This window comes from Rhododendron vialii, chromosome 4a (genome assembly GCF_030253575.1).
Source record: "Rhododendron vialii isolate Sample 1 chromosome 4a, ASM3025357v1".
In the NCBI taxonomy this organism is placed as follows: Eukaryota; Viridiplantae; Streptophyta; class Magnoliopsida; order Ericales; family Ericaceae; genus Rhododendron; species Rhododendron vialii.
Genome location: NC_080560.1, coordinates 3698853 through 3726531, shown reverse-complemented (window position 1 = coordinate 3726531; position 27679 = coordinate 3698853). Strand labels below are relative to the sequence as shown.

Sequence of the window (27679 nt, the reverse complement as noted above, 5' to 3'; positions counted from 1 at the left end):
GCGGTGTCCCCAAGAGCACCATGTGCCGGTGCCATAGGAGAACTGGATAATCACCGCCACATGTCGCTTTACAGGCTTTTATCAACACACTTGGAGTGGAGCTCACATAAATTTAAAGTGGAGAACATCTCTTAAGGGCGGTGCAAGTAATAATTTTCACACATCTACATAAGATTCATACACTTAATTGTAGATCCCTCGTGAATGTGTGAATTTGAAAAGAGTTAAAAGATACCACATGACAAGAACACCCAATAATTTTATACAAAAAATCCTCGCAATATATTTCCATACTCGTAATCGCCTTCAATTGAGATATTGAAGCATCATAGACTCGGATTCCGTGATAAACATTTAACATGGAAAGGTACAAGATAGATCAAATGAAGTCTGCAGAAAGAAATAACTTTAAAAGGCCACTTGCATTTCCAGAACTTCTATGTACAAAGCCAAAATTTGGAAGGCACCTATGCGTAAAGAGAAATTCAAAGAACAGCACTGCCTTTGCTTGTTTCTCATGGAGAAAAACTCAATAGAATGAACTCAGGATGACAAAATTTGGGTTTTTTTTTTTTACATCTCTTGGGGGCAAGCACATACCACACCTAAATTCCGCAACGGCATCAAAATTGCCAAGGCAAAGCCGATCAAAATCTTGATGTGACAACATCATCACACCAATCTGAAGGCCGCTTGGTCATTGCTATGCACTCTATAAATGAACAAAGGCATAAAGTTTCGAATTTACAGTGAAAGGAAACGTTCTTGTCAGTTTCCACGGGGGAAAGCACACCATTTCTGCAAATGAATTCCAAATCGAAACCTTTTATAGCATTCAGAGAGGAATTTACTCTTTTGGAAGTGTCACCATTCTTGCTACTTGAATGACACCTACACTCCATCTGCACCATTGTTGCGTCCTCGGAACCTTTACACTCACAGGCGGCGTCCGTTTCTTGATCATCAAACAGTTTTCCAATAGTCTTGCGCCTCAGTTTTTCGTCAAATAAAGCAGACAAATTTTCAGCAATGCACAATTTCCTTACTGCTAAATGGAGATTCACAGATACTGATGAAACCACGTCATGGACATCCTCTACTGTTAAGCCACTCTCTTTCGATCCCCATTCATGAGTGAGAATCTTCCGCACCATGTCGTGAATTTTTAAAAGGCATTTGGAGCAACAACGATAGAAGCACGCAATACCAGAGTCCTTACAAATTGGTGGAGGGAAATTAGCATCTGTGTTGTGTTCATCATCAGAGCTCGCCATGCCATTTTCAAAACCATTCGCCATTGTTGAATCATTATGCTGATTTTCAGCTTCTTTGGAGCTAATGGGCTTAATACCACCTTGTTCACCAGAGCAATTATCATCACCCAAACCAGTGCCAGAATCAGGATATGCAAATCCATTAGAAAGTCTCAAGGATTCAGAATCTCCACGAACAGATGAATGATTACCAGGATTTGGTTCAGAAGTAATGCCATTCTGTTCATTCAATAGTTTACCACCCAACAGAACAGCAGCGTCAGCTGAACTTGGAAAATGTAAATCAGGGGCAGAATGGTCCATTGGAGACCCTTCTGAAACAACTCCTCCCTCCGAAGTTGGATCGACTTCCTCTGCTGTTTTGTTCAAGTCAAATCTTAGGAGACTTCTTTCCAGCACTTCAACTTCATGACAAGTTTTAACAGAAACATCTTGCTCGCACACGTCATTTTGCGGTATACTTTCCTCACCTCTCTTGTTATCATCTTGAGATCCCAAAATACTTACCTTGGGGGTTGGCACTGCTGTCTGAGCATCCACATCCAAACTGAAATGCAGGGAACTCTTGTTAGACAAGAAGAAAAATGAAATTGAATCAAAAGCATGCTGAGGTAGTGTTTGGTTCCCTGGAGGGATGTTGAATAGGAATGGAGACCTTCCAATGAAATCGCCATCCCCTAAATTGGTGAATGATGATTCCAAATGTACAAACTGTCATTTTTACAAAACACCAGAATGAGGATTCCAAGGCGATGACCATTCCATTCCAGTAAACCAAACACTTCCAAAGAATAACAGCAATAGTACCTCTGTAATGAATATGCCCAGCTATTAACCACGTCTTCAAGATAGGCCATTTGGGATAAAAGACGAATAAATTGATGTCTATCCTTCCCAGCTTGAAGTTTAAGATTAATCTCTCCAGCTAGAACCTCCAAAACCTTCCGAACCTCGAAGGAAACTTCTCTAAGTGAAGTGTACACACCTCTGTAGGCTGATAAACCAACAGCTATCAGGCCTCTAACTAAACTGGATTTTTCCGTGTCTTTATTATTACTTGAGCTACACTCAACAGCCACATTCTCTAATGACTTGCTTGGACGAACAAAACAAGAATTGAAGGGCCAGCCCTTCCAAGGCCCATTTATATCAGCAGAAGGACCTTCCTTTAACTTTGATGTGACCCAACAAAGTTCTGCAAAATGGGGATACCTTAGAATTTGGTATCCGAATGTAGAGATTGCCAACAACACGCTTGATTTCCCTTTCGCAGGTCTACTGTTCGGTGGACTAAAAACCTTCATAGCCGAACTCTGTGGAAATTGTTCCCTCTCATTTTCATTTGAGGGTCCAGGATCCATATTATGACACACTTCATTTGCATCTCCATTAAGGGTGTCAGAGCTGTTATCAATGCATGAACTGGCAACAACATGAGTTCTATGATGCATCAACTGAACAAATTGATGAATTATCATCTTTGATAACTCAACAGCAGATGTGTTGATTACAATATCACGGTTGAAATTCCCATCAAGGTGAATGGAGAATCGGGGGATGGTCTCCTCTGAAGCAGTTGACGGACTGCAATCCAATACCTCACTCTTGAAGAACTGCCTTATTCTCAGAGGGAGAACTGGAAATGACACTTCTGAAGTAGCCTGTACAGAAAGAAAATTAGATATAAAATAATAAGATAACAGGAATAGTTACCTGGCAGGAAAAAAAGAAAGATGATAAACTTCAAAGGCCATGGCACCAGCAGGAAGGCCATCAATGCCTTTTAAAGGAGGAATGAGTGAATGATAAAACCTATGAGCATGAATATCAGAATTCCTGCTTCAATAGTATCATTCATTGCTATATCAACAGGAACTGTCTGTCAAACTAGTAATCTAGCTAACATACAGAGCATATAGCTTTTAAATTGCATGAGGTGTCTGCGGACAAGACAAAATTCTCATATGAAGAATATAAACTCATTTTACTGGCTAAAATGGTGTTAAGACGGTACCATAGAACTCTTCATATAAGAGAGCTTTTTTTCCTTTTGGACAAGTTCTATAGTCTATACCATGTCACAAATTTTTTAGCTTAAATTAAAGGAAATGAAAAAGGGTAAAAAATTAGGATCGGTAGTCTTTACCAGAATCATCAAAGATGTAGACACACATATTGAATCCACCTGCTCAACAAATGAGCTCCAGATTTGAGATGTTTTCAGTGAAGCATCTTGAGAGACTGCCGCCACCACTGATGATTCACATACCTTCTTCTCACAGGATTGGTTTTCCTTTTTGCCAACTTGACTATGTTTTACAAAAGACATTTCCTCAGATGATTCAGAGTCTGAAGAGGAGTCATTCTCCTTTTTGTCGACATTCTCTATGGCCCATAAATCAATTCTCGGCAGGTATATCATGCAGGAGCTTACACTAGCACATCTCACTGCAGGAATTCAGGAGAAAACATTAAAATCCTGATAAAAGACATCATGAAATCATAATCCCCATAATATCATGAATATTGTTTAAGCAAATTATTCAAACAAATTTTGTCCTAAACCAATAAAATTTAATCATTAACCTTGAACAAATGGATTAACCGAAACTAAAAAGTGCTTTATAAAGAACAAAATCTCTTTAAGAATGCTGTCTATACAAATGGACGCTTTATATACAAGTAATGATACGAGAACTCATTACAATAGAAGGTAATTTTGGCATGTAAGGAGTCAAAAGAAGATGTATGCAATACTACCATCCCTTTGAAAAGACATGGAGACATGTTTAGAATGGCCAAGAATGCAACTCAAAGGTGTTTGGGCGCCATGCCCTCTGGCTGTTGGGCTTTGCCCTTTTTATCCAACTTTGGTGAGATTCCCCTCCCTTTTCCCCCGATTTTGATGTACCCTTGTCAAGTTCCCTAATAAATTGTTAAATTTGCCGATCAAAAAAAAAAATAGAATACAACTCAAAAGGCAATGATTACCCAAGGAAGCCGAAAAACAAGGAACTCAGAGGTTGGACAAAACTTAGTAACTAATCCTATTTCTTCTAAGAGAACAAATGAAAAGTAAAAAAATACAACTAGTGTATAGTCTTGCAATGCCAATTAGAGAGATTCACAACCCCTCGTATAGTGGAGCTGGAAATTGTTTCCTGGTCCCCAACAAACCCACACCAACCCCCCCCCCCCCCCCCCCCCCCCCCCCCCCCCCCCCCCTCCCCCCCGGCTGCTTCTTTCAATACAGGCACCCAAGAAGGACAACGTATGTTCCTATTGCTTAGATCAAAACATGCAGACAAGAATTAATAAAACAACTGGAAGCACTCAAGAGTGAAGGAAACACATGGCAATCCAAGATGGAGCATTTGGCTATGGAATTAGAAGGAACTTCAGATAATCATTCAGAGTAATAAGTAATTCCAGTAAGGCCAATAAATTAGTGAGAGTTTTTACGTTGTTGGGGCATTCTCTAATAGCCTAATAGGTTAAGCTTTTTAGTACAGCCACTACATTTGCTCATTTGTGCACCTTGTTCAATTTACAGCATTTATCACCAGAACTTAGATACAACCTTAACATGTTCCCACCGTAACATAGCTTTGAGATGAATGAGGTATTCATATTAAGTGCTTGTGTGCCAAGAAACATAGAACCTAAGGTTTAGGGGAACAAAGAATGGAAAACACCACCTATCCTTCACAAAGAGACCCTCCATTTATGTTGATATCCAAAAAACAAAATCACCTAACAGGAGGAACCTGAAGTAATAGGAAATAAAAGATATCACAGCCATGAAGATGGGTTTTGAAGATTTAAACTTTAGATTATTCAGAGTCCAACAGCTAGAAGACAAGATGAAGAAACGAACATACTTAATATTCGAGTTACTCCTAGCATAACATCTCCATGTCCCTCTTGGGAAATGGTAGCCAAATCGACTTTTTGGATCTCCATATTCCCAGCAAAGCAGTGAAGAAGGCAGGAAGCCAGATACCTCTGGCCAGATCTGGGGCTCCCAGAAATCAGCATCCGGAATCCTAACTTCTTTCCTGATTCATCAGACATATTTCCTGACAAACTAGGGTGACCACTGATTTGCCTCCCTTTCAGATGTTTTAACTTCCAACTGCCACCATTAGTATCCTCATCCCAAGCATCAAAATTGGAATAGCCAGCCTGTCGAACTAAAATGCCACCATGTGAAAGGTTAACCTCAATCTCCCTCATAACATCTGCTTCTTGAAGCAAGTCCTGGACATGGACCCACCAATAATCACTTGTCACTTTCTTCTTATCCAAAGCAGAAACAAATACGCTTTTGACCAGTCCAGCAGCTTTATGAAGAGGAGGCGGCAACGTGAGACGTTCGTCAAGATAAAGGGAAACAAGCAATTTTGACAGTGGTTGCAGCAGACAAGAGATCAGATGGCTGTGGAGAGGCGAGGATACCACGTCATTTGCTGCCATTGCTGCTCCCCTTTGAGAGCATGGAGGTGGTGCACATGAAAGAGCCTCCAACCAATCCCTCTCCTCCACAGAAAATGTGGGAAGAGGAGGATTTTTACTGTGAGGATCTTTCTTTTCAGCAGCAGAGAATAGTTCTTGCAAGGGGCAGTTCCTCCTGAGAGCAATAATGGCTGCTTGAGTACAAAGAGCCTGCAAATCAGCACCAGCAAAGCCTACAGTTTTTCTAGCAATCCAATTAAGCAATGATCCAGTGACTGGCTTGGGCCACCTTCGCGTGTGAAGCAATAGAATAGATGCCCTGTCCTTGACCGATGGCAGTGGAAAATAAATTTCCCTATCAAACCTACCAGGCCGTCTTAAAGCTGGATCAACAGCATCAGGGCGATTTGTTGCACCTATTACTACAACAGAACCACGTGATTTCAAACCATCCAATAGAGCAAGCAATGTGGAAACAACAGAATTGTGGGTCTGATCTTGCTGCCTTGTACGGCAAGGTGCCAACCCATCAATCTCATCGAAAAATATAATGGATGGCTGAGATTTCTCAGCAACCTGAAACAAAAGTCTGAGCTGGCGCTCAGCATCACCCACATATTTTCCTAGACAATCTGCTCCTTTGCGAGCAAAATAAGCTATTCGTCTATCGCCGCGAGCACAAGAACCAATTAATGCGCGAACTAATAACGTTTTACCCGTTCCAGGATGACCATGCAAAAGAACACCCCTAGGAGGTGTAAGCCCCATATTACTAAAGAACTCGGGATATAACAATGGTAAAATGACAACCTCCTTCATGCATTGGATGACATCTTGAAGCCCAGCAACAGATTCCCAACCCTGAAACTGTATATCATTTTCAGGATTTGAGCCACCAATGTAGACAGGTGCAATTCTTAGCAGATCTCGATGTAGCCTCTTGCTTTCACGTTTCAAAAATTCTTCATCCTCACCGCAATTCTCTAACCATCTTTCTTCTGCTTCAACATCCTTCCGCCGAGCATCATTTGACAGCTTCTTCATTTCCATCTTAATCTTCTTGGCTTTCATTTTCTTTAACCTGTGAAAGTACTGACTTCCCTGAGGTTGGAAGATGTACCGATGGTCTGTGCAGGCAATGAGAAACTTTCGATGGTCAAAAATGCAACCATTAGCTCGTGCACAAGGCTGCAAAGAGGACATAAGCCAGAAAATAACAATATCAAAAACTGTAACCAAACCAACCGAGCCTTGTATCCCAATCAAAAACTATACATTTGAGAAAGTTTAAGTCCAAAGTCCCTGATACAAAAGATGAGTCAGCTGACTGCCAAAAGAAGGGGGGAAGACCTATATAATAAAGAGGTGTCAGTAACCAACCAAGTGGTAGGTTTTTGGACAACGATCAACGCGGCATCCAATTGTTGCTCCTGACCTCCCACAGCGGGTGCATTTTAATGCTCTTCCCCTGCAAAGGGCTGCCCTAACATTTTTTAAGCATCCCAAGCCAGCAAAATAAACCTGAAAAACACAAACAATCGAATCACATACAATCAGAATGAATATCAAACTAAGTCAAACCAGATAAAATTAATATGAAATTCCTGTGGTAAACTGGATAAGGAAATATACTAAAAGGTCAATGTATGTGCGACAAGTATACCAAAAAAGTGCCAAAAGTGAACAGTTAAGATTGTAGCTTACTTCCTAACAACAAGGTCCATCATATAGCAAGACTTGAGATGGAATCATGTTGAGCCTGATAATCTTATGAGCACACAACATCAGTAAACCATAATGAAACAGGCACTACTTCGATCTAAGGTAACCAACTCAAATAAGTTTTCAGGATTTGAGATGAATATCATCAGACAATTAATTTTCAGCAGTCCACCAAGCAAATAACGTAACAATCTAAATACAAAAGAAGTACACAAATTACAAACCAAACCAAGCCTTATGTCCCAATCACTTGGGGTTGGCTAAGTACAAATTACAAACTCGCAAAAATTTAGGATGGAAAACAGGAGTAACTTCTAACTGCATAAAAAGATGGAATTCCAAATAAAGCCTTCTTCCATTAAAAATATAAAATCGTGACTCTTCCCCACACGGGCTAAGGAGCTCTTGAGGTACAGGGCAACCACGACAGCTACCGCCAGCATCATGCACGACCAAGAGTTTGACATGGTATGAGCATTGAGCAATGTAGAATGAGACTGTTTAAGTCCCTCTGGAAGTGATGAGCTCCAGCACCCAGAAAGTCGGACAGGAAATACACAGCTCAGAAAAGGAATCAACGGAATGTGTATGAGACTTGAAGCATGTGCACTCCCTCCAGGTTCCAAGAACTTTACGAACCATGAAACCCCACTCCATTCTACAACTCCAGCATCAAATCCCATATATTCCATCCAAAAAGATTAATTTCCAACTAAATCAACTTTTCCAACTAAATCAACAGAATTCAACTAAAATGCCCTATCCCAACCTACATCAATGAATCTATCTCTAGGTCAATTAAAACAAAACTTTTCGATTACACATCCAACTCCTAATCACAATCACCAATTGACATACACCAAATAGAGTAGAATCCATTATTGTATACCTCCATAAAGACGTAAAACATCTCCAGAGCTACTGTATCCTTCTACATGATTTTTCAAACCATTTGATGAAATAGATGGGTATACTTCTAAGATCAGAAAAATAATTCAGTAGCATATCTTTGGATCATGAAAACCGATGAGAAACAAAGTTATAGACCATAATAGTCCTTTGGGAAGAACTACGACAATATCATATCAATCAGATCTAGAGATAGTTGAGGGCCTTTCTGAGAAGTGGTCTTCAAGAACTTCCCTGAACAGGGGAAATTGTTGAGCTAGCTGAAAAGGAGTTGCAATTGGGTATTCAAGCAACCAGCCAAACTCATTTTGACAAGTTAGTCCCCAAATTACAACCGTTACCCTTCCAACATATCTAATCCTGTCACAACTCTCACATTTCAACAGTCTAACATGGTTTGGATCGTAACATATTTCCAGCTATGAAATAACTCAGCAAATACTCTACAGTCACAGATGAGACCAAAAATTGGTCAAGCAAACTTCCAATCTTGGCTAAAATGACATAATAAAGAGTGTCCACTATTAAATGAAAATCTTACTAGAGGGACAACTTTAGAAGGAAAGTAGTGGTTGTTAAAAACAATGGTAGCTGGGCAGATTAGGTTTCATTGGGACTAGTTCTCATGGGAGGGGAGTTGAGGATTTGGCTGGTGTAGACGAGTTTCTGAAACAAAATTGGGTTTCTGGTGGAGTGGGAATGGAGGGAAGTTTCCGAGGCATAGGTTGTGTGCTCATAGTTTGAAATACTTTTCTGGCTATTTTTTTGGCCACTGGTGGACAAGGAAGCATTGGCGACTAACTACCGTGGGATTCCCATGAACTGAAGTACTTTTGAGATATTGGGCTTTGGAGGTTTCTTTAGGACTGGGAGTTCGAATAGATCTTAATGTCGCTAACTTTGCTCTATGGCCTCAAGGGAAATGGAGTAGCAGAGGACCAGTTACGGAGGAGAGAAAAAGGGAATGGAGGTCCAATGTGTCATCTTTCTATGGGGCTTTCCCTTGGAAAGATAAATGGTCTGCAGGGGCCATCAAAGAAATGAATCTCAATATCACGTGGAATCGGGGAACTCAAAACTTCAATTTTTGAAATGGGCAAAAGCCTGACAGAGGGACGTTGCATGGAGCTTTGGCTACCATTGTGATTTGTGAATGGTGTTGGCAGTTACCATGGTAGTTACAAATTTACAATACACTTTCAATGCTGATGATAACTCTACTGACGATGGTAGTCAATACTCAGCGAAAGTCAGGCCATGCTAGAGGGCATTGGCCCACAATCTAGCGATAATTTAAAATTCCTTTAGAAACTCTTATCCACGAGTTTATTATTGACGACACCCACAAAATTAAATCCATGTCCTACTAAATGCTAAGCATTTATCCCACCCGGTTATTAATGAACTCAGGTCCTCCAAGAGTAGAATTTCTTGTATCAGCCCCTGCATAAAATCGTTGATTGAGAACTCCAATGCTTTATGACACATGATTATACATTAACGCCAGAGGAGATTCATGCCGCCAACAGTGCCATCACCTTGGTGTCAAGAGGATAAAATCCATCCGACATAGCCGCATCGCAGATACAATTATAAGATGATTATTAGGTTTTGTAATATGTAGGCATGGCATGCAAATAGCACACTAAGCATACAATTAAAATGTGGAGTCAATGGACTATACAAGGTTCCCTAAATATAAAAGCTTGCACTTGAACTTAGTGAAGACATTTTGTTTGGTTTGTGTTTTGAAAATTTTTTTGAAAAATAGTAGGGGTAATAAGTGGAGAGAGATAGAGAGAGAAATGTTGGAAGTAGAGGGAATCTAGGGGGTATTTTTTGAAAAACTCTTTTTGAAAATGGAAGAGAACAAGGCATAATCACCGTATCTCAATTCAGCTAAAGAAACAGAACACTTGTTTGCTACACAGGCAAATGCATGAAACCCTTATTTCAAACAAAAGACAAAAGAAAGAGGGATGTACTACATTGCCAACAATAGGCGATAACCAACACATGCACAATCTTTAACGGAGGATGAAATTCTTACAATCTGTAGAATCACATGCGAGTAATGGGAAATTAATAAACTGAAAGGGCAGTTGGCAAAAAAAATCACACCTCTGGACTCCATACTGCACAATGTTGGTGAACCCAGATTCCAGCAATACCATAACGATCATTTATTGGACCCAAGAGGCGTCCAAGCCAGCCAGGTTCATCACCAAATCCATCCCACTTGTCATAGTTGGGTTCCTCGGATGCTGAAGACCCGCCGTATGCCTCATGATCACTCCCAACACCATCCTGCACTAATTTCTTCGGAGGTTTCCCACCAGTCCCTGTCCCACACAAGCCACATCTTCTCCCAACTCTTATGCAAGTCTTTCTTGGCACACCACTCGAAGCACAATCCATCTTATCAAACTTTGTGGCATGCTCACCTTCCAAAGGTTTCTGTTGACATCCTCCGTCCTCCACTTGGTCCGTAAGAACTCCACCAACTTGTACCAAGACCCTTTGATTTTCTCCCTCCTCCAAAAACTCTGGTAGTTCCACCTCCATATCATGTTCCAAAGGTTCTACATTGACATTGGCAATGCAATCTCCTTGTTGTAAACCTGTTGGAACTTCACTCTCCTCTTTCCCATCAGGCTGTGTAGTACCACCATCATCGTCTTTGGGCTCGCTTCCACGTCCATCTCCACCATTCAAGTGCAATTGATCCTTCTGAGCATTGTCCTCTAAACCCGCCGCTTCCTTTATCTCTTGACATTCCTCCACCTCATTCTTGCCCTTCTCTGCCTCCACCTCATTCCTCTCCTTGCCATGCTCTTTGTCTAAACACAACTCAATCACCAACTCTGCATTCCTCGGTACATTGGAAGCTTTGATTCTACCCGGCCTCTTCGACCTAACAACTGTCGACATACCACCTTCTAATTCCTCCTCCTCATCACCAAACTCTCTATCCTCCACCTCAACTTCTTCATTAAAGCCATCCAAATCTTCAAAAAGCTTCCTTTTACCTCTAAGCGAAGGATGCCCCTTCTCCCTCACCTGGAAAGTTACTTTCTTACCCCTAGATCTCAACCTAGATCCCCACCTACCGGGTTCTTCCTCCACATCCCGGGAAGTCGAACAAGTCGGCTCACTCTTTACCCAATCTTTCCCCTTCCCCCTCCCAACCGAATCGCTCCCACTCCTCTTGTCAAACCTACGCCTCTTCTTCACAGGCGGGGGCGAGGCATCTAGCACTTCGGGCGCCTTCCGCACCCTACTACTCCTCCGAAGCTCCAAATCATCATTCTTTTCACTCTCCACGACATTACGGTTTTCATTATACGTCTTTTCGCATATGGCATCGAGCCTCTTGTGCTTCTTCCGCGTCCTCAAACTACTCAATCGCTGATTCTTCCTCCTCCACTCGGACAACACGACCGACCGCGACAATCGCATGACAAGAAACCACCAATATGTCTCTCTGTCTCTCTCTCTCTCTACCTCTATTCCTACCGACAAATCTCTAATTTTTCCCCCTATCTACGTAACGTAAACCCTAAATCAGATAGAAAACACTAATTACGTTCGCACCGGTGACTGACCTCTTGATTTCCATGTCTCGTCGGTTGATCAGAAACGAATGCGATGCGAAACCCTAGAAAGTCGTCGAGGACGAATGAATGCTTACGCTTGACGAAAGGCTCGAGTCTTGTGGCTTGATTGTGGGGAGGCGAGAGAGATTCTGCTTTTCTTGTGGAGATTTTCTCTCTCTTCTCTCTCTAGACTCTCTCTCTCTCCGTAAGTCTTCTTCCGCTGTTTACAAGAAAGAGAAGAGAAGACTACTAGGGCGGAATAGCGGAGGAAAGGGTTCACAATATATACTCCGGCGCAAAGGGCTTGAACGTCATTACCCAACGCGTTACAGAATCGTGCGATGGAAATCTTGATCGGACGGTCTAAATTAGGTGTGATGAGAATTGGGCCGTGGTGATTGTGACACGTGGATTTTCATTTTTTTTTCCCCTTTCCCACCAAACGTTACCGCCAAATTTTTATGTGTCGTGAGAAAATTGAAGAGTGGAAAAGGCCAAAAAAAAACCAAATGAATTGGTGGGTGGGTGGGTGGGTGATGGGAGCATGCAAATTGCAAAGGACCAAAAGGAAGTACTAACGGCTACCAAAGTGAAATATATATAGAATAGAATTTGATTGGTGATTTGTGTGGGCCACTTTTGTCCAAATGATTATTTATCTCCATGTAAGGACAAGTGTTTCGGGGTCAGACGGATACCGCACACGTGGTATTTCGTCGACAATTTCAACCGTCAAAACGTATTTTAAACGGTTCAGATTTTAGAAATAGAACAAGAGGAGAGAGTGGTCGGGTAAGAGAGAAAGAAGAAATAAATCTGGGCCGTCCAATAATTTCTCCCGTATTAGGTTTGCCGATGCATGTATTTTATAAGGCTCAATTTGTTTAACAAGATATGAGTATTTAATCAAATATATACAAAATGACAAAATTTCTAGTATATCGTTAGTGTGGTTATGTGCATTTAAATATGTAGAACAAAAATATATGATCAGGATTAAATGTGTTTCGAATATATAATTTCACAAAACATGAGATATTCAATATCACAGGGGAGTGGTATTGGTAATCCAATCCCTATTAATTTGGAGCAATTTCATTCACTATTACAATCGTGAAACAAACGGAACCTATTACTTTGTTTATATTTTAGATTAGAAATGCTTATTGTGTCATTATGTTTCACTAAGATAAACCCAAGTTTGAACTCAATTAGTTTCTTTTGCTCATTTCTTTATTTTCTAAATTTTGCTTCTTCTTTATTTTTATTTTTTTTCATTCGTATCCACAAGAAGAATATAAAAACTAAAAATGAATATAAAACCTTTAAAAATCACAAAAGACAAAACTATCAAAAATAAATAATTTATCCTTTATTATATATTTTAAGTTGGAACTGTTTTTCTATTTTACTGATTTCACTTTTCGACATTAATTTGAGAAATCACATACTCCAAATACTAGCATTCAGTAGCCATTCACTACCAATAAAAAGATACATCACTGACTTAAAATCATTTTTATAGTATTTGTTTCATCATCACTTACTGAAATAATAAATAAGCTAATTTAGTTCAAACCTAATCTGGTCACATTAATTTCTCAAACCATGTGATTTAAATAGTTATACTCGTCTTGTTTGACTAAAACGATTCTTTGGCAGTAAAAAAAATGAAGCACTCACACACAATGAGAGTATGACCTAGATCCCATAGTCGGCGGAAAAATAAATAAATGTTTCATCTAAAATAATTTTGGATAGGAAATTTTTATTAAACAGTCGTCAAAGCATGCTAAGACCCAATTAGTTTGGCTTAGAACATGGATTCAGAAAGCATTTTTTTGACTTTTCCTCACACTTTTCTATTATTGAACATTTTAAGTTTTACAGTATCATATATAGTAAGAACTAAGAAGTAATTAACGTGTAATGTAAAAAATGAAAAAGAAAAAAAAATATACAAAATGAAAAAAAAAATGTCATCAATTTTCTAAACTTGAATGGTTTTGAACATAGTCTAACTCACAATTAATACAAGGGAAATTTGATTTGTTCTCCCACGACATTTTTCACAAACACAAGAATTCATACTGTAAAACTAATCGCCTCTCTATCATCGCATAAGAAAGAGAAAGTAACATACTTTTGCAGACGCCATGGTTGATAACAGGGCTGGCCGTAAGCAACTGTTACCTAATACGGTTCTTGAAAAGAAACTCCACATTTTCAGGAGAATCGGGATTTCTCCTCGCAGTGACCTGCAGAAGTGCACCATCAATAAGCATGTGCTGCAGCACTCTAGTTATGTTCTTCGTGTCGTCAATTCCCAGATGGTGACTTCCAACCAGAGGTATCTGAAGTTCCTTCATCATCGTAATCATTCCTGTGGCCTAGTATTCCAAAAACACAAGCGAAAATGTCAATTTGCAAAGAGAGAGACAGAGAGGTAGAGAGCTATGTCACATGGTCTTTGCCTCTTGTGCATAGATGTTCCGCACAAGTATGAGTTGAGGTGTCGAATCCACTTAATTCTCATGTCAAGGATATGGGGACAAGGCGAAATATTCAAATTCCACTAATATAGTTGTCATATTGCCCAAGCTAGAAGGTGTTTATAGGGGGACACAATATACAAGTAATGTGCATAATTCCTTTCCGGGAAAAAAATGCATCCACTGTCAACATGAATTTTACCAGTATAGTAATGTGCGAGTAATGTGCATAGTACCTTTCTGGAAAAAAAAATGCATCCATTGTCAACTTGAATTACCAGTATATCACCTAGATAAATGTCCAACCAAAGATATGACCCGTTCATACTATTACAGTATTACTCAAGTGTCAAGTATGAGACAAAGGTACTTAATTCATTCAGAGGAGTCCGTCTGTGTGTGTGTGTGTGTGTGTGAGAGAGAGAGAGAGAGAGAGAGAGAGATTTTGTAAGAGTCCAATGCAATTGGATCCAAAATGCATTGCAACACTAGTACCAATAAAGAGGGCAGCCGCTAAGGAAAATATATAATACTCCGTAATTTCCAAAACCAACAAACACTCAAATGCTCAAGAACTCACCCTCCTTTTGTAGAAGTTTAGATAGATGTCCTTCAAATTGATCCATTCCATGAAATATGGGGGGAGACTCATCCTTGATACTTTGCATTGTTGAGGGACTTTTGTCTTCAAATCCCAATTCCCACTATTACACGTAAAATGGAGATATGTCAGTACACAAATCTCTGTATGTCATACTTAACCGCTTGAAAGTGTACTTCTTAAGAATTTTAGGGTTACACGTGGGTCTATATTTCGACTAATAGTAAGCTGCGTGTCTACAAATTCAATGAGTTGTATTACATGAATATGATATCTATCTGGTTTTTTGTTTTTTGTTTTTTTATCCAATCTATCTGGTTTGATGCATGGAATGCATGACAGAAAATGTAAGGTCCTAATGGTCCATTTCTGTAGCATCTAAACGGGTAACATTAGAGCGCACCTTTTTGTGAGTACAAAAGACAATCAACTAGATGGCATGTCCAGAACAGCCTTCAATGTTTTCAAAATTAAATAAGTAATAGAGTTTGAGTCTGGTAGTAGCAAGCAGGCAGGATAAAATCCGATTAAGCGTTGGCATAATTAGAGTAGAAAATATCAAATTAACATTTTTTCTGTTACCAAGAATATTTCCTGATATAGTAATTAGGTACTCATAGAGCTTAACTCACCAAGTTACAAATGCAGCTCTTCTAAGACACCCACCCTGCTTGTTTCCCCACAGGTGATGCCGAGCCATCCAAGCTTCAAACCCGTGAATAACTTCCTCAAAGGGAATAGCTGTATCATGCCAAACACTGCAAATCTACATAAATTACACACCTTACAATCACAAATAAAGCCAATTTACATTTTTTTTTTCTTTAGGGACACAATCAAGCTGAGTTTCTAGTCTAGTAACTTTTTCAGAAGAGCTTCAAGGACAGCACTTCGGTGCAGACAATACAAGATACAATGCAGTCAAAAAGGCATGGATTATAGACCGCCAAGAACATTCTAAATCACTAAAACATATAGTCCTTCACAAACCAGAATCAACAAAACACAGGCTGATGTAGGGAATACATAAACAGATTAACATACACACAATAATTTGAAACAAAGAAATCTAATCATGTGCGCATAGAAACACCCTTAGTGTTTTGATTATATCTTCAGGACTGAGGAATTAAAATCCCAGAGGAGAAGTTCCATGAAGATTTATGATTCATGAAATTAGAACATTTGGAAATATGCTCAGAGACTCATAGTCTCATACATTAATCTGTTCTTGTGGGCCGGAGTTATGTGCATTACCTGCAGGAGCTTGACAATCAGATTTAAGTTCACAAAATCCAAGTATATAAAGTAATTGTTATCTTCAGTAAATGGTACTGATTATTTAGTCACCGTAATTCTTATGTTCCAATCCAACATACAGGTGTCAAGTCTATGGATATGGTGAGAGAGAAATGTTGAAGAAAACAGAACTAAGAAGAAAATTCCAGACACAGCCAGGTAAAACTGCTAGCTGAAAAGGAATGCAGTACCAGAAGCACAAGTACAATTAGTGCACAACCATCATACTTATTTGTATCAGGTGTGACATAATCAGCAAAACAAGACTCTCTGTAAACTTGTCTATCTCTCACAAATTTTACCTACATTGGACCATTAAACTGAATAGAATAATTGAGCAAGCTTACTAAATAAAGGGATTCTCGTGCATAAACAAAATCACGTGCATGAAACTGCAAGACCAAAATTAAATATGCTTCTCTTGAATTACTTGCAAATACGTATTACATGAGAGTTCAGGGATGTCGACTTAGAATGTAAAGCCATACCGATCAACTCCTATTTTTCCATATTTTCCTTCTATGTATTCATTTATTCTTTGCTCGCTCATGGCGGAGGGTCTCACAAATCTGTAAGAGAGATGAGAAATGCGGAATAAGAAAAAGAATGACACGTGAATTATAAGAAGCATGCTGCTTGGCCACAGTTCTTGTGAGAAGGTAAATACAAGAAATTCAAAAGCAAATCAGCATCTTACTTATTAATTCAGAAACTTGTAATGTAAAGAACAGTGCTTCCAATAAAACAAATGGAGAACATAATCTCACCAAAGCCACACACGACATCACGCTTTTAAATATACAGTATTTTTAACAACACATCACGCATTAACTTCACGAAATCACCCATTTAGTGGGAATGTGAATGCACAACGAAGTTTTGTAGCCTTCCAGGAAAAAGTAAATTGTTCGTGGTAATATCAAATATGACGTTAATGTGTTCATCTGTTTATTCTGTTAGCGTAATGCTATTCATTAATCGTTACCAACTTACCATGCTCTGACTTCAATTACTCAATTCCATCTCTTGATTCTCAAAAAGTCTTAACACAACTCATGCATGTAAATCTTCTTATCAATCTTGCAGCTCTTTATATGTGAACAAGACATGAAAGAGAACCTAATATTCCCAAACCCATAGAAAATCAACAAAATGAGGAAGAACATAACATTTCATCTGGTAAGCCCCTATCGAAAACATAATAAGCAAGCAAAAAGTTGAACCTGTGGAACACATCCACAACATCCATTGTCTTTGCATCAAGCAACAGAACAGGGAACTCCAGAATCTCTACTTTGCCCTCCAAATCAAGCACAAGAAAAAAGTCTAGCTGCTGAGAGCTTGTATCTTTAAACTTGGCAGCACTTATTTTTAGCTCCTCTGAACAACTATGATTGAATTTCTCTAGGTGCGTAGGATCATCCATCTGCATGACAAATAGGTTTCGATTAGGAATCAATTCTTGTGTTTTCCGGAATAAAGTAGTAAATGTAAGGGCCCACTCTACAAATTACGGGCTTAAGGCATTGCTAATGACATGTCAATGATATACCACTCATAAACAGTGCCACGATCACAAAACAGGAGCTTAAGTTAAGAGGCAAATTCTGTAAATGAAATCTTGGTTTTCATGAACTAATAAAGCTTAAAACATAAGCTACCACTCATACACATGGCACCTGTGTTCATATGTTGTACATACTACCCACCTAAGCCGCAATCATAGCTATGAAGAAGTGACACAACCCAACCGGGTGCAAACTGCTTTGACACACCCAGCTGGCTTCCACTTCTAATGAACTTATGAAGCTAACTGCCGTGTGTAGGACTGTAAAGCCTAAGTCATCTCCGTTTTGTGATAATAACCAGGATCACAAGGGGCCATCTTCTTCGAGACTAATAAAAAGGTTGACAGATAATACATGCTATAAGCACAACCGAGCTTGGTTTCAATATGCTTGAGTATCTAAACCACATCAACACAAGAATAAAATATAATCTCAACATTTGAGGTTGCTTCCATACTTTTGCTGTAAGGCTTCATTTCGGTTTTATAGGTAGAGTATTGTGTACAAACCAAGAAAAGAGGGGGGCTAGAAAGTAACCTATCTCTTAGTTGGAGACTAGTTACCCTGAGCTCATTGATAACATATTATGCTTAATTATCATTTTATGTTTCTCAGTTCTTGGGTGAATAAATGCTCTGTTTCAGATTTGATAGCCTGCTATGACAACAGTGTGATTGGGCATCAGGTTTCCACATTTTTGTTGCAAGAGAATAAAGTCTCTCTCAATCTCTTCGGTGAGAAATATGTTGCTATAAATTTGTATCCAGTGCATGCATGGTACCCCATCACCTCCACCTTGAAGGGGACCCACCGCACATATGTTGGGACCTAAGCTTAGGTCCCACCATGTGTGGGTGGTGTTAGGTGCATGTTTCGCCCCAATAAGGGGCTATGGGGACTTGACCTTCGGCCTTGTCCAACCAAGTCTTGAGTTTCCACCACAACACCACTTGAACCAACCCCTCATTGGTGGTAGATAGCTCAATAACCTAAATGTGATGCCACACTCATTAACAATTTAACATGCATGGGGAAGGTCAACAGTCAGTGACTCAGTGGTCAAGACTTTTAAAGTTTGACTAACCAATCAGGCTATCAGCACTAGCTGATCCATGGCACATGGCAGCCGTGCAAGGGGGGTGTAGCTTACGTGTCACCCCAGCGAGACCTAGGGGCGTGAGCCCCATGATACCTTCAGCTTTCTTTGGCCACCCGGAAAGGGGGCTTGCGCCCAAAATTACAGAGTACATCCGCCCCTACGGGAGATAGCGCGACCCAGAGGAAGGGAAGATGGCAAGCATAATCCATCAACAGGTTTATCATGCTCCGATCATTAGGCAGGACCGAGGGGCCCCATGAGGCATGACTGAGCTAGTCTTGACCTCACCCCTAAGGAATGGAGGGGGATCGAGTGGCTTGGTCGCTTCAAAAGGAGAAGGATTCATGACGAAGGGCAAAGGGGTGCGGCCGCTACCCCGTGGCTAGGAGGTACAAAAGGGACACGTTCCAAAAAATTTACTGGACCACCTGGCGCCCAATTGCCCATTGCACCTATAAATATGAGACATTCCTTTCATATTTCTTAGTGATAGAATCTTAGGGAGAGAAACTCAGTGGGCATTGTTTTCTAGAGAGAGAGAGTATTCTTTCTAGTGTCCCCTTTCTCCTACGATTACTGAGTGATTATACCCTCACAGAATGCTTGGGTTTTGTTGCGTTAGTCTTTTCTGTATTTCCTGCTTTTCTCCTCCACTTTTGTAGACCACTCCTCTGATCATCAATCATCCTCACCTCTCCAGCAATATATTCTCTGGAATCTCGTATACCACTGCACCAGTCAATAAGTATGGCGCCATTTACACCACTAAATAGTAAATACAATTCTAAGTAACTCACACTAATATTTTACCACACCAATCCGAAAAAAGAACAGAAATTCAAGATAACTTGCGCTGATTCTTACCTTTGTGCACTGACCTTGCGTGTGGTACAAACACATTGGCTTCCAAATCTGCTTGGGATTTGGAGGCGAATCAACGGAAGGGGTTGAGTCTTGGGTGGAGAGAGAAGCAGAGGGACTGAAATTACAGCGGTTCGGTTGGAGAGAGAGTGTGAGATTAGATAACGATATAAGAATGGGAGGAGAGAGGGAATTCTGCCGAAACAACGAAACCCTAGAGAGAGAAACTCTCCAGAACGCCATTATCGTTTTCTCTGAGCAGATTTTGGGGAGGTTTATGAGATAAATTATTTGGTGGTCTTGCCCCTGGGTGGGAATTTCGATACAACACCAGAACCCGACATGAAATTACCGGGTTAGCGTGAGTTATTTCTTACACGAAACACAAATATTTCCGACACGAAATACAAATATGACACAATATGATATAACATGAAAAGCTAAACATGTTCGGTTAGAGTTGAGAAAATTATTATATGAACACGAAATAGATGACATGACACGATACGGGGTAAAAAATTATGAAAAGACACGATAACACGACACAAATCGGACATCGGCTATTTGTGACACGAAATACGAATATGACACGACAAGATAACGTAAAAAGTTAAACAGGTCGGGGTAGGGTTGAGAAAATTCTGACACGAAACACGATATGACGCGTTCCTAGATGCCCCAACAACAAATATTTCTAGGTCTCACAAAAATATTTGGTGAATAAGAGTGTTAAGACACCACGTGATAGTACCGTAGAAACTAAACATATTATTGTGTGGCAGTGGCACAATGTGACTTTAATTTTGGCTTCAACGTAGATGCGATAGGATCTATTTGCGTATTACTACATGATGTTATAAAAATATTAGATAATTGCAAATCCCTTTTTTTTTTTTATAACCACATTATTTTTTATTTTTTTCAATTGTCATCTTGTGATGTGAATTTACAAACATCTTGTCTGTATATTCTATCATACTATCACGCCACCAACATTTGTAAATTCACCACAATAAAACAAGAAAGAGAATGTGTGGTTATAAAAAAAGAAAAAATTGTGAAAATCACTACTCAAATATTATTCTCTGGCTGATATGTTGAATAGCTTACATGCAATTTTATTTTTCTAACTTCTCTAAACTAGTGTTACATAAAAGGACGAAGAAATTTCAGAATAAAACTTTTTCCGAACTGTTTTTAATAAACGGACAGTGCCCGAAAAAGTAATTCGATCTGTTTATTTTTTTTAGTTCGTTTAGTTTTCTCATATGTGATTTCAGTAATTCGATCTGTTTATTTTGTTTAGTTTTCTCATATCTGAAAAAATCGCACTGATCGGATATTGAAACCTATTTGACATAAAAACCATTAATGTGTAGCATGAATTTCACACTCCTAATAAACGCGTTTCAATCATACTTTACCAGTGTTATTTTTCGCAAGCGCGACTAACTAGACGAGCCAAACAAAAATGTGTCAAAGAGAGATGGAGGAGAAGAGCAAATCTCAACAGATGACATTCATACCAAAACGAACTCCCACCAAAACAAGATAACTACATGCCCTCAGGAGTTGGGACACGATCGGCGGATATTTGATTTCAGTCTCAACGAGACGTCTTTTTTCCTTATTAACTATTCTTGTTTTCTGAAAGAATTTACCTATATGTTAAAACATCCAACTCCAAATCAATTGGCAAAGAGTGGAGAGGCCGTTCAAGCTCATATACGAGTTTTGAAGGAAATATTTAACCGATGTGGGACAAATCCCAATACTATATAATCATTTACAATTGCAGTATGTGGATAAAAATGAAATGGCAATTGCCGGCAGTGGCGTAGATTCGCTGCTCGAATTATTCTAGTATCCCTCCCTCCGGCTGCCAAGATTCCCGGCCTGAGTTATTAGTAACCTTCTCGTTGATTGGAATGCCTCTGATAGGAAAGACTCCACCCCTAGTATCCTTCTTGCTGATTGGAATGCCGCTGATAGAAAGACTTCACCCTCCCAAAGGCTTCGTCAAGTGAAGACGCCTCAACGGCAAAAGTGATGCGGACCCAATTTTTCATACCCACAGTAATTCCTGCAGCAAAAAACAGTACAAATTTCAGAACAGCCGAGAACGAACCAAAGAAGATTCAGATACTTATCGTTTCTGATCGATTTTCAGTACATCTACAGGTGGTTTGTTTTTTCGGTAAATCACCTACACATTGTTTGAAACATAATAACGTATCGTACTCTCAGTTGATTTTCAAACACAAAAAATCCACTGTTTGGATGAGTGAATTTGAAATGGAGGGATTTGTGTTGCAGGATTGGCTAGGAATATACTCCATTTTGTTAAAGATCCATGAACAAGTAGGATCATGTATGAAATACTTTCAAATGGTAAACTATATCTAAAGCTCTCAAAATCTACATACCGAAAATGCTACAACAAATTAAAGTTACATAGATCTTAAATAAATGATGCCAAAAACAGTTCATTTCAAAGCCGTAAATCCATCGGCAACAGCTCATAGCCTTTCCATTATTAGTATTAGATGTTGGAGTCATCTCATTTACCATTGTTAACCCCAAAACCAACAACAAATCAATTATCCAGATTATGACTTTCAAACTTATGATAAGCAAGAGGTCACTAATAAAGTCACTCTCTTGAACTTATTTCCAGACACCCCCATTACGGCAACCCTAGAAATCAAAACAACAACAAAATCTGACGCTGCAGAGGTCATTATACTCCATTTTGTTAGGCGATCGATGATTTTTAGCTCACCTGGAAGGAAGATCACGGATTCCTCCTTGGCCAATTTGAAGCAGAAGTCAATGTCATCACTAATGTCTTTTAGGAGGGAAAGATTCAATTTCACCTATATTGCACAGCATTGGAAAAACAAAGTAAGACTCTTACTTTGACATAGAGAGAACCAGAAAGTAATAGTCTATGAATTCCTCACCATTAAAGCCATGGATCCCTCTGGTTTATATGGGCAAGTAATGCAAGGGACCTCCTTTATTTTCTCATAACAAATGTCGGAGGACTGCTTTAGTGTATTAATGGTGTCCGCAAAGAAAGCCTCATCGGTTTGCTGAAGAATTCGAGGGACTGCCGCCTGGAACCAAGAACAATTAGGTTGCATACAGATACAAGTGGATAGTTTCACATTAACTAAATTCGGTTGTGAAGTTTCCACTTTTTCCCTGGTAAAAACTGTGAAATTATAACTTCAGTCTTCAGACACTAGAAACTAAGGACAATAATCACACAATTGTCCTCCCCACTCAACATCTTTCTGCTAAAATCCTCAAGAAAGCTGTAACTTAAAGAGGTCAAGCACGCATAAAGTTGCGGTTTGCTTAATACCGAATTACAAGATCTATTCGAGGCACAACTTAGACTTTCATTGAGGAAAGAGACTGGTTTTTACTTCTACTTATAATAAAACAACACATGAGTTAAACAGGCATGGTAAATAATGGTACTAACCTGTATAAAAGTAGCAGGACCCCCCAAGATATCGAAGTACTTCTTAATGCGCTCAATAACCTAAGTAGAGGACGAATGAACCATGACTTAGCATTTGCACAAACAGATTTAATGAACATGTATCTAGAATTCAATTTGATATCGAGAATTGTGAACAAAAATCATCAAAAGAGAAAGCATGCATGTGGACGGAGGCATGGAGCATTCATCTCATTATCTGAAAATGACAACATATCTTGTCACGAACCTTGGAGTTTTTGAAGGTGCTACAAGGATCGTTGATCACAAACCAACCAAGTCGCCAGCCGGGCACTATCCATCTCTTTGATAAAGAGCCAAGAGTGAGAACAGGAACAAGTGATCCAAAAATTCCCATAGGTACAAAAGGAGTGTCCCCAAAAGCAAGGTGGCCATAAACTTCATCAGCAATCACAACAATTTTCATCCTTTTTGCAGTTTCAGCAATCTGATTCCAATACAAGAGTAATAAGAAAAACATCGACTAAAAGCTGGACAAGAACAGTTTGGCTAAAAGCCTATACTAACCTTCTTCAAGTGTTGATAAGAATAGACATTGCCACATGGGTTTCCCGGGTTTATGATTGCCATTGCTACGGTGTTATGGTCCGCCAAAGCTTCCACATCATCAAGATCGACCTCCCAACCACTATTCGGGAGAAGGTTGTAGTGCCGAACTTCAAGATTTCTAAAAGCAGCACAAAGTTCATAGATTGGGAAACCTGGTTTTGGAAGCAAAATATTCACGCCTGGACGAGCTAGGATTGACAACGCGACATCAATAGCTTGAGTACAACCAGATGTGACAAAAGCATCGTCGGGTGATAACTTGTAGGGGAGATCACGTGACAAATATTCAGCGATTGCCCTATCCAGGGGAAACGAAAAACAAAATGAAGATAAATCTCAAAGATGGAGGGTGGAGGTAAATTTTGCGACTGCAGATCCGTGAAGGGAGATAAGCAAAATTAGCATTTCCTGATCACTTTTGTAGTAAAGTCATTTCAAGACAGTGCATATCCGGTTCTAATAAATTAGCGTGAGCATTAGTACTTCGGATTTCTTAAGAAAAAACAACCACCATTTCCCCTCTCCTATTTGGTTCTTCAGTGAAGCTGCTACGCTGAGGAATTAAGACAATACTAAACAACCCAATGTGCTTATACTCATGAATTAGTTTTGAAACATCCGAGTTGCAATATTGAGTCAAAAAGCAAACCCAGAAAATTAACCCAATTTTCTTTTTTTCTTTTTTTTTTTGCATTCGTACCCGAAAGGAATTTAAATCCGATAACAGAACATGTAACCATACTTGAAGCAGACACGCACACAAACAGTAAGGATAGCAAATTAGTACTCCAATACTTAATTATTTTCAAACTACTTACCTAAATAAAATATAAAAAATTAGTTTCAAACCCAACTGCAAAAACATTTAACTGAAGATATTCCACCACAAGTACGGATCATTCGACACAAATTCAAACCAGAAAACTTAAACATGCAACCGGGGCCCGCCATAGGATATTACTCAGAAGTGACGCAACCGAATAATAAAATTATATACAATATAGAACAAATATTTATCTTGCTTGAAAACTTATCTGGTCGAGTTTATTTATTTATTCTATCGGTATATATAATTTCCTTACTGGTGATTTTTTTATTGATTTTGAATGTATACAAATAATCCAACGCAGACATTATTTTAAAAAAAAAAAACGAATTTAAACCGGAGTACAGAACGTGCAACCATGATTGAAGCAGAGACGCAGACAAAGAGAGAGGATGCCAAATTAGTACTCCCTACTAAACTACTCTCAACAGAAACATCAATACAAAGCTGCAAAAGAATATGCAATAAATACTAATAAATGTATAAAAAAAAAATTCCATATACTCTATAGAAGAAATACTAATGAATATCTATCTCAGCTTGAAAACTTATCGGGCCTAGTTTATTTACTTTCCTTTTTATATATAATCCTCGTACTTACTAAATTAAGTGAATTTTGTATTTATTTAGTAGATAGTATATACCAATAAATCAATGCAGACAATATTAAAAATATTATAAAATTTTAGTATATCTTTTGAACCTAATTGGTTCGAACTTCTCAAATGCTACCGTGCCGCCGCCGGAGAAAGAGAGCATACCCAAATCAAACTTGAGACACAATTGAATGGGCAGTGATTTCCGCACTCTCCAAATTGTTAATCGCACTCTCTAGGGGAGTGCAAAGATCAATATATAGTTGAGTTTCGCACTTCCCAAATTGTTAACTTTTGGAGAGTGCAAACATCAATAAGGGGTGCAGTTAACAAGTTGGAGAGTGCAAAAATCACCCCTTTTGAATCAGTACAATTACTTGGAAACCCAGCTGCAAAAGCATTTAATTGTCTGAGAAAACAATGAAAATTTTCTTACTTTCTGGTTTGCGGGAGACCCACGGTGGGGGAGTACCCATTGAATTTCTGAGATCGAAGAGCATCAACAACGGCATCTTCGGCGACGTCGGCGGTGCGAAAGCACGTATAGGCCGACGGGTCGCCCATGCCCAGGGAAATCAGCCGCCTCTTGTCGTTACAATCGATGTTGGCCAGCAGCAATCCAAGAATCCCTTTGATTGTGATGTTATTCGGGGTTTCAATCTCTCCGTTAGCGTACCCGCCCGTTTTCTTGGCTCCATTTTCCATATTCCCCTGTTTCCCCTGTTTTTGTTGCTATGGGAGAGAGAGAGAGAGAGAGAGAGAGAGAGAGGATAGATATTGGTAGTGTTAAAATAAACAAGGAGTTGTATGTACTATGTAAAGTGTATGATATGATGAAGACCACTCGTTCGGGTTTGCAGCACTCTGCATGGGAACAAAAAGGCAGCTTTGGAGAGAGAAAATCGGGAGAGAGAGGAAAAAAGGATCCGGAACTTGTAGTGCAGCGGTGCATGCGGTGTAGTGTAGTATCACAGGTCGTCCGAAAGTATATTCAACGGTTAGATTTTATTTGAAGATTCTGCTCGGAAGAAACTAATTCTTTCGAACACAGTCACTAAATTTTGGATAAGTAATTGTCGAGATAAACGGTTGCAGTGCGATTATGTTTATCCATCTACAAAATGATAATTTTCCAATACTTATCAAGCGGCTTCTATCTAGGTGGTGTGCTTCATCACAAATTAGATAGTAACAAATTTACCAGAAAAAAAGGCAGTAACAAATTTAACAAGTGAGATATACTACACCAAAATTGGAGTGCGATTATGTTTATCCATCTACAAAATGATAATTTTCCAATACTTATCAGGCGGCTTCTATCTAGGTGGTGTGCTTCATCACAAATTAGGTAGTAACAATTTTACCGGAAAAGAAGGGAGTAATAAATTTAACAAGTGAGATACACTACACCAAAACATGAAGCATAAAATGTGGAATATGGGGTGTCTGATTTGCCTGGTGCCACTAAATTGGTCTTGTACCGAGTTCGAAAATATTATCGGGATACGTCACTTTGTACATTTCAAAGCATAAAAGAAACCGTACGAACAAATCCCATTTTGTGTTGAATTAGTGAATAGCAAGTATGATTTTTTAGACACATTCGAGATATTCCACGCGTCGAGTTTTACGAAGGGAATAATTTGGACGTCTAGTTCACGAGTTTGGGACGTGGCAGGAACAAAAAGTACCATGACACTGTCAATCAGTGTCAGCCCTAACATTTTGTGAAAGACAAACTAGAAAAAATGAAACCCTTTACGTTTTTCATGAGCAAAACTATATAAATATAAATCGATTAAAAAAATACTCCCTCCGTCCCTTTTTTAGAGTCCAGTATTTCATTTTTGGTTGTCCCTTAATAAGTGTCCATTTTGTAAAGTTAGTGGGTAAAAGTTGGTGTATTGTCTATTTTATCTCTAAAAGTATATTTCTTTTTAAAAAGTAAGTGAGTAAAAGTGTAATGATGATGGGTGAGTAGGGAAAGTAGAGGAAAAAGTTGATGTGAAAGGTATAATGATGATGTCTTTTTAATAAATTGGAATTACGAAGCAGGACACTTAAAAAGGGACGGAGGGAGTAATGATTACTAGCAGTCCACAAGATAAAATTCAAACGTCATAAGAAAAATTTGCAACAATTCCACGATTTGAACGAGTTTTTAATCCTATAAACTACGTAAGCTTGGGCCCCCCTTTTTGGACACTTTTCTATGCGGATAAAGTAAATAAATATGGTAGTAATATTTAATTACTCACTGAAATAGGTGAAAAATAGGATCTGAAAGGTTGCATGTTTCA

General features: G+C 39.1%; 3 protein-coding genes across 4 annotated transcripts; all 3 read right to left on the bottom strand.

Annotated features, from left to right (window-relative positions):
- Positions 1 to 403: 403 nt before the first annotated feature.
- LOC131323363 (uncharacterized) lies at positions 404 to 12215 on the bottom strand. Its single transcript, XM_058355121.1, has 6 exons — positions 10482 to 12215; positions 7110 to 7250; positions 5156 to 6917; positions 3421 to 3722; positions 2082 to 2935; positions 404 to 1821 (listed from the first exon to the last, which is right to left on the bottom strand). The coding sequence occupies exons 1-6, from the start codon at positions 11817 to 11819 to the stop codon at positions 648 to 650; spliced, it is 5571 nt and encodes a 1856-aa protein (XP_058211104.1). The 5' UTR covers positions 11820 to 12215; the 3' UTR covers positions 404 to 647.
- Positions 12216 to 13923: 1708 nt separating this feature from the next.
- Positions 13924 to 20198, bottom strand: LOC131323365 (uncharacterized exonuclease domain-containing protein At3g15140). The gene is made up of 7 exons (XM_058355122.1): positions 19880 to 20198; positions 17572 to 17774; positions 16837 to 16917; positions 16696 to 16740; positions 15682 to 15807; positions 15029 to 15152; positions 13924 to 14346 (listed from the first exon to the last, which is right to left on the bottom strand). Exons 1-7 carry the CDS (start codon positions 20117 to 20119, stop codon positions 14146 to 14148), a joined length of 1020 nt encoding a protein of 339 aa, XP_058211105.1. The 5' UTR covers positions 20120 to 20198; the 3' UTR covers positions 13924 to 14145.
- A 1348-nt stretch (positions 20199 to 21546) lies between these two features.
- On the bottom strand, positions 21547 to 26199 carry LOC131323362 (probable aminotransferase TAT2). Of its 2 annotated transcripts, XM_058355120.1 has the most exons (8): positions 25816 to 26199; positions 23916 to 24255; positions 23617 to 23835; positions 23370 to 23429; positions 22840 to 22995; positions 22659 to 22752; positions 21860 to 21959; positions 21547 to 21808 (listed from the first exon to the last, which is right to left on the bottom strand). In XM_058355120.1, the coding sequence occupies exons 1-8, from the start codon at positions 26082 to 26084 to the stop codon at positions 21781 to 21783; spliced, it is 1266 nt and encodes a 421-aa protein (XP_058211103.1). In that variant the 5' UTR covers positions 26085 to 26199; the 3' UTR covers positions 21547 to 21780. The 2 variants fall into 2 exon arrangements, with proteins under 2 accessions (XP_058211103.1, XP_058211102.1); XM_058355119.1 differs by having other exon boundaries at positions 21547 to 21959; positions 25816 to 26196.
- Positions 26200 to 27679: the final 1480 nt, after the last annotated feature.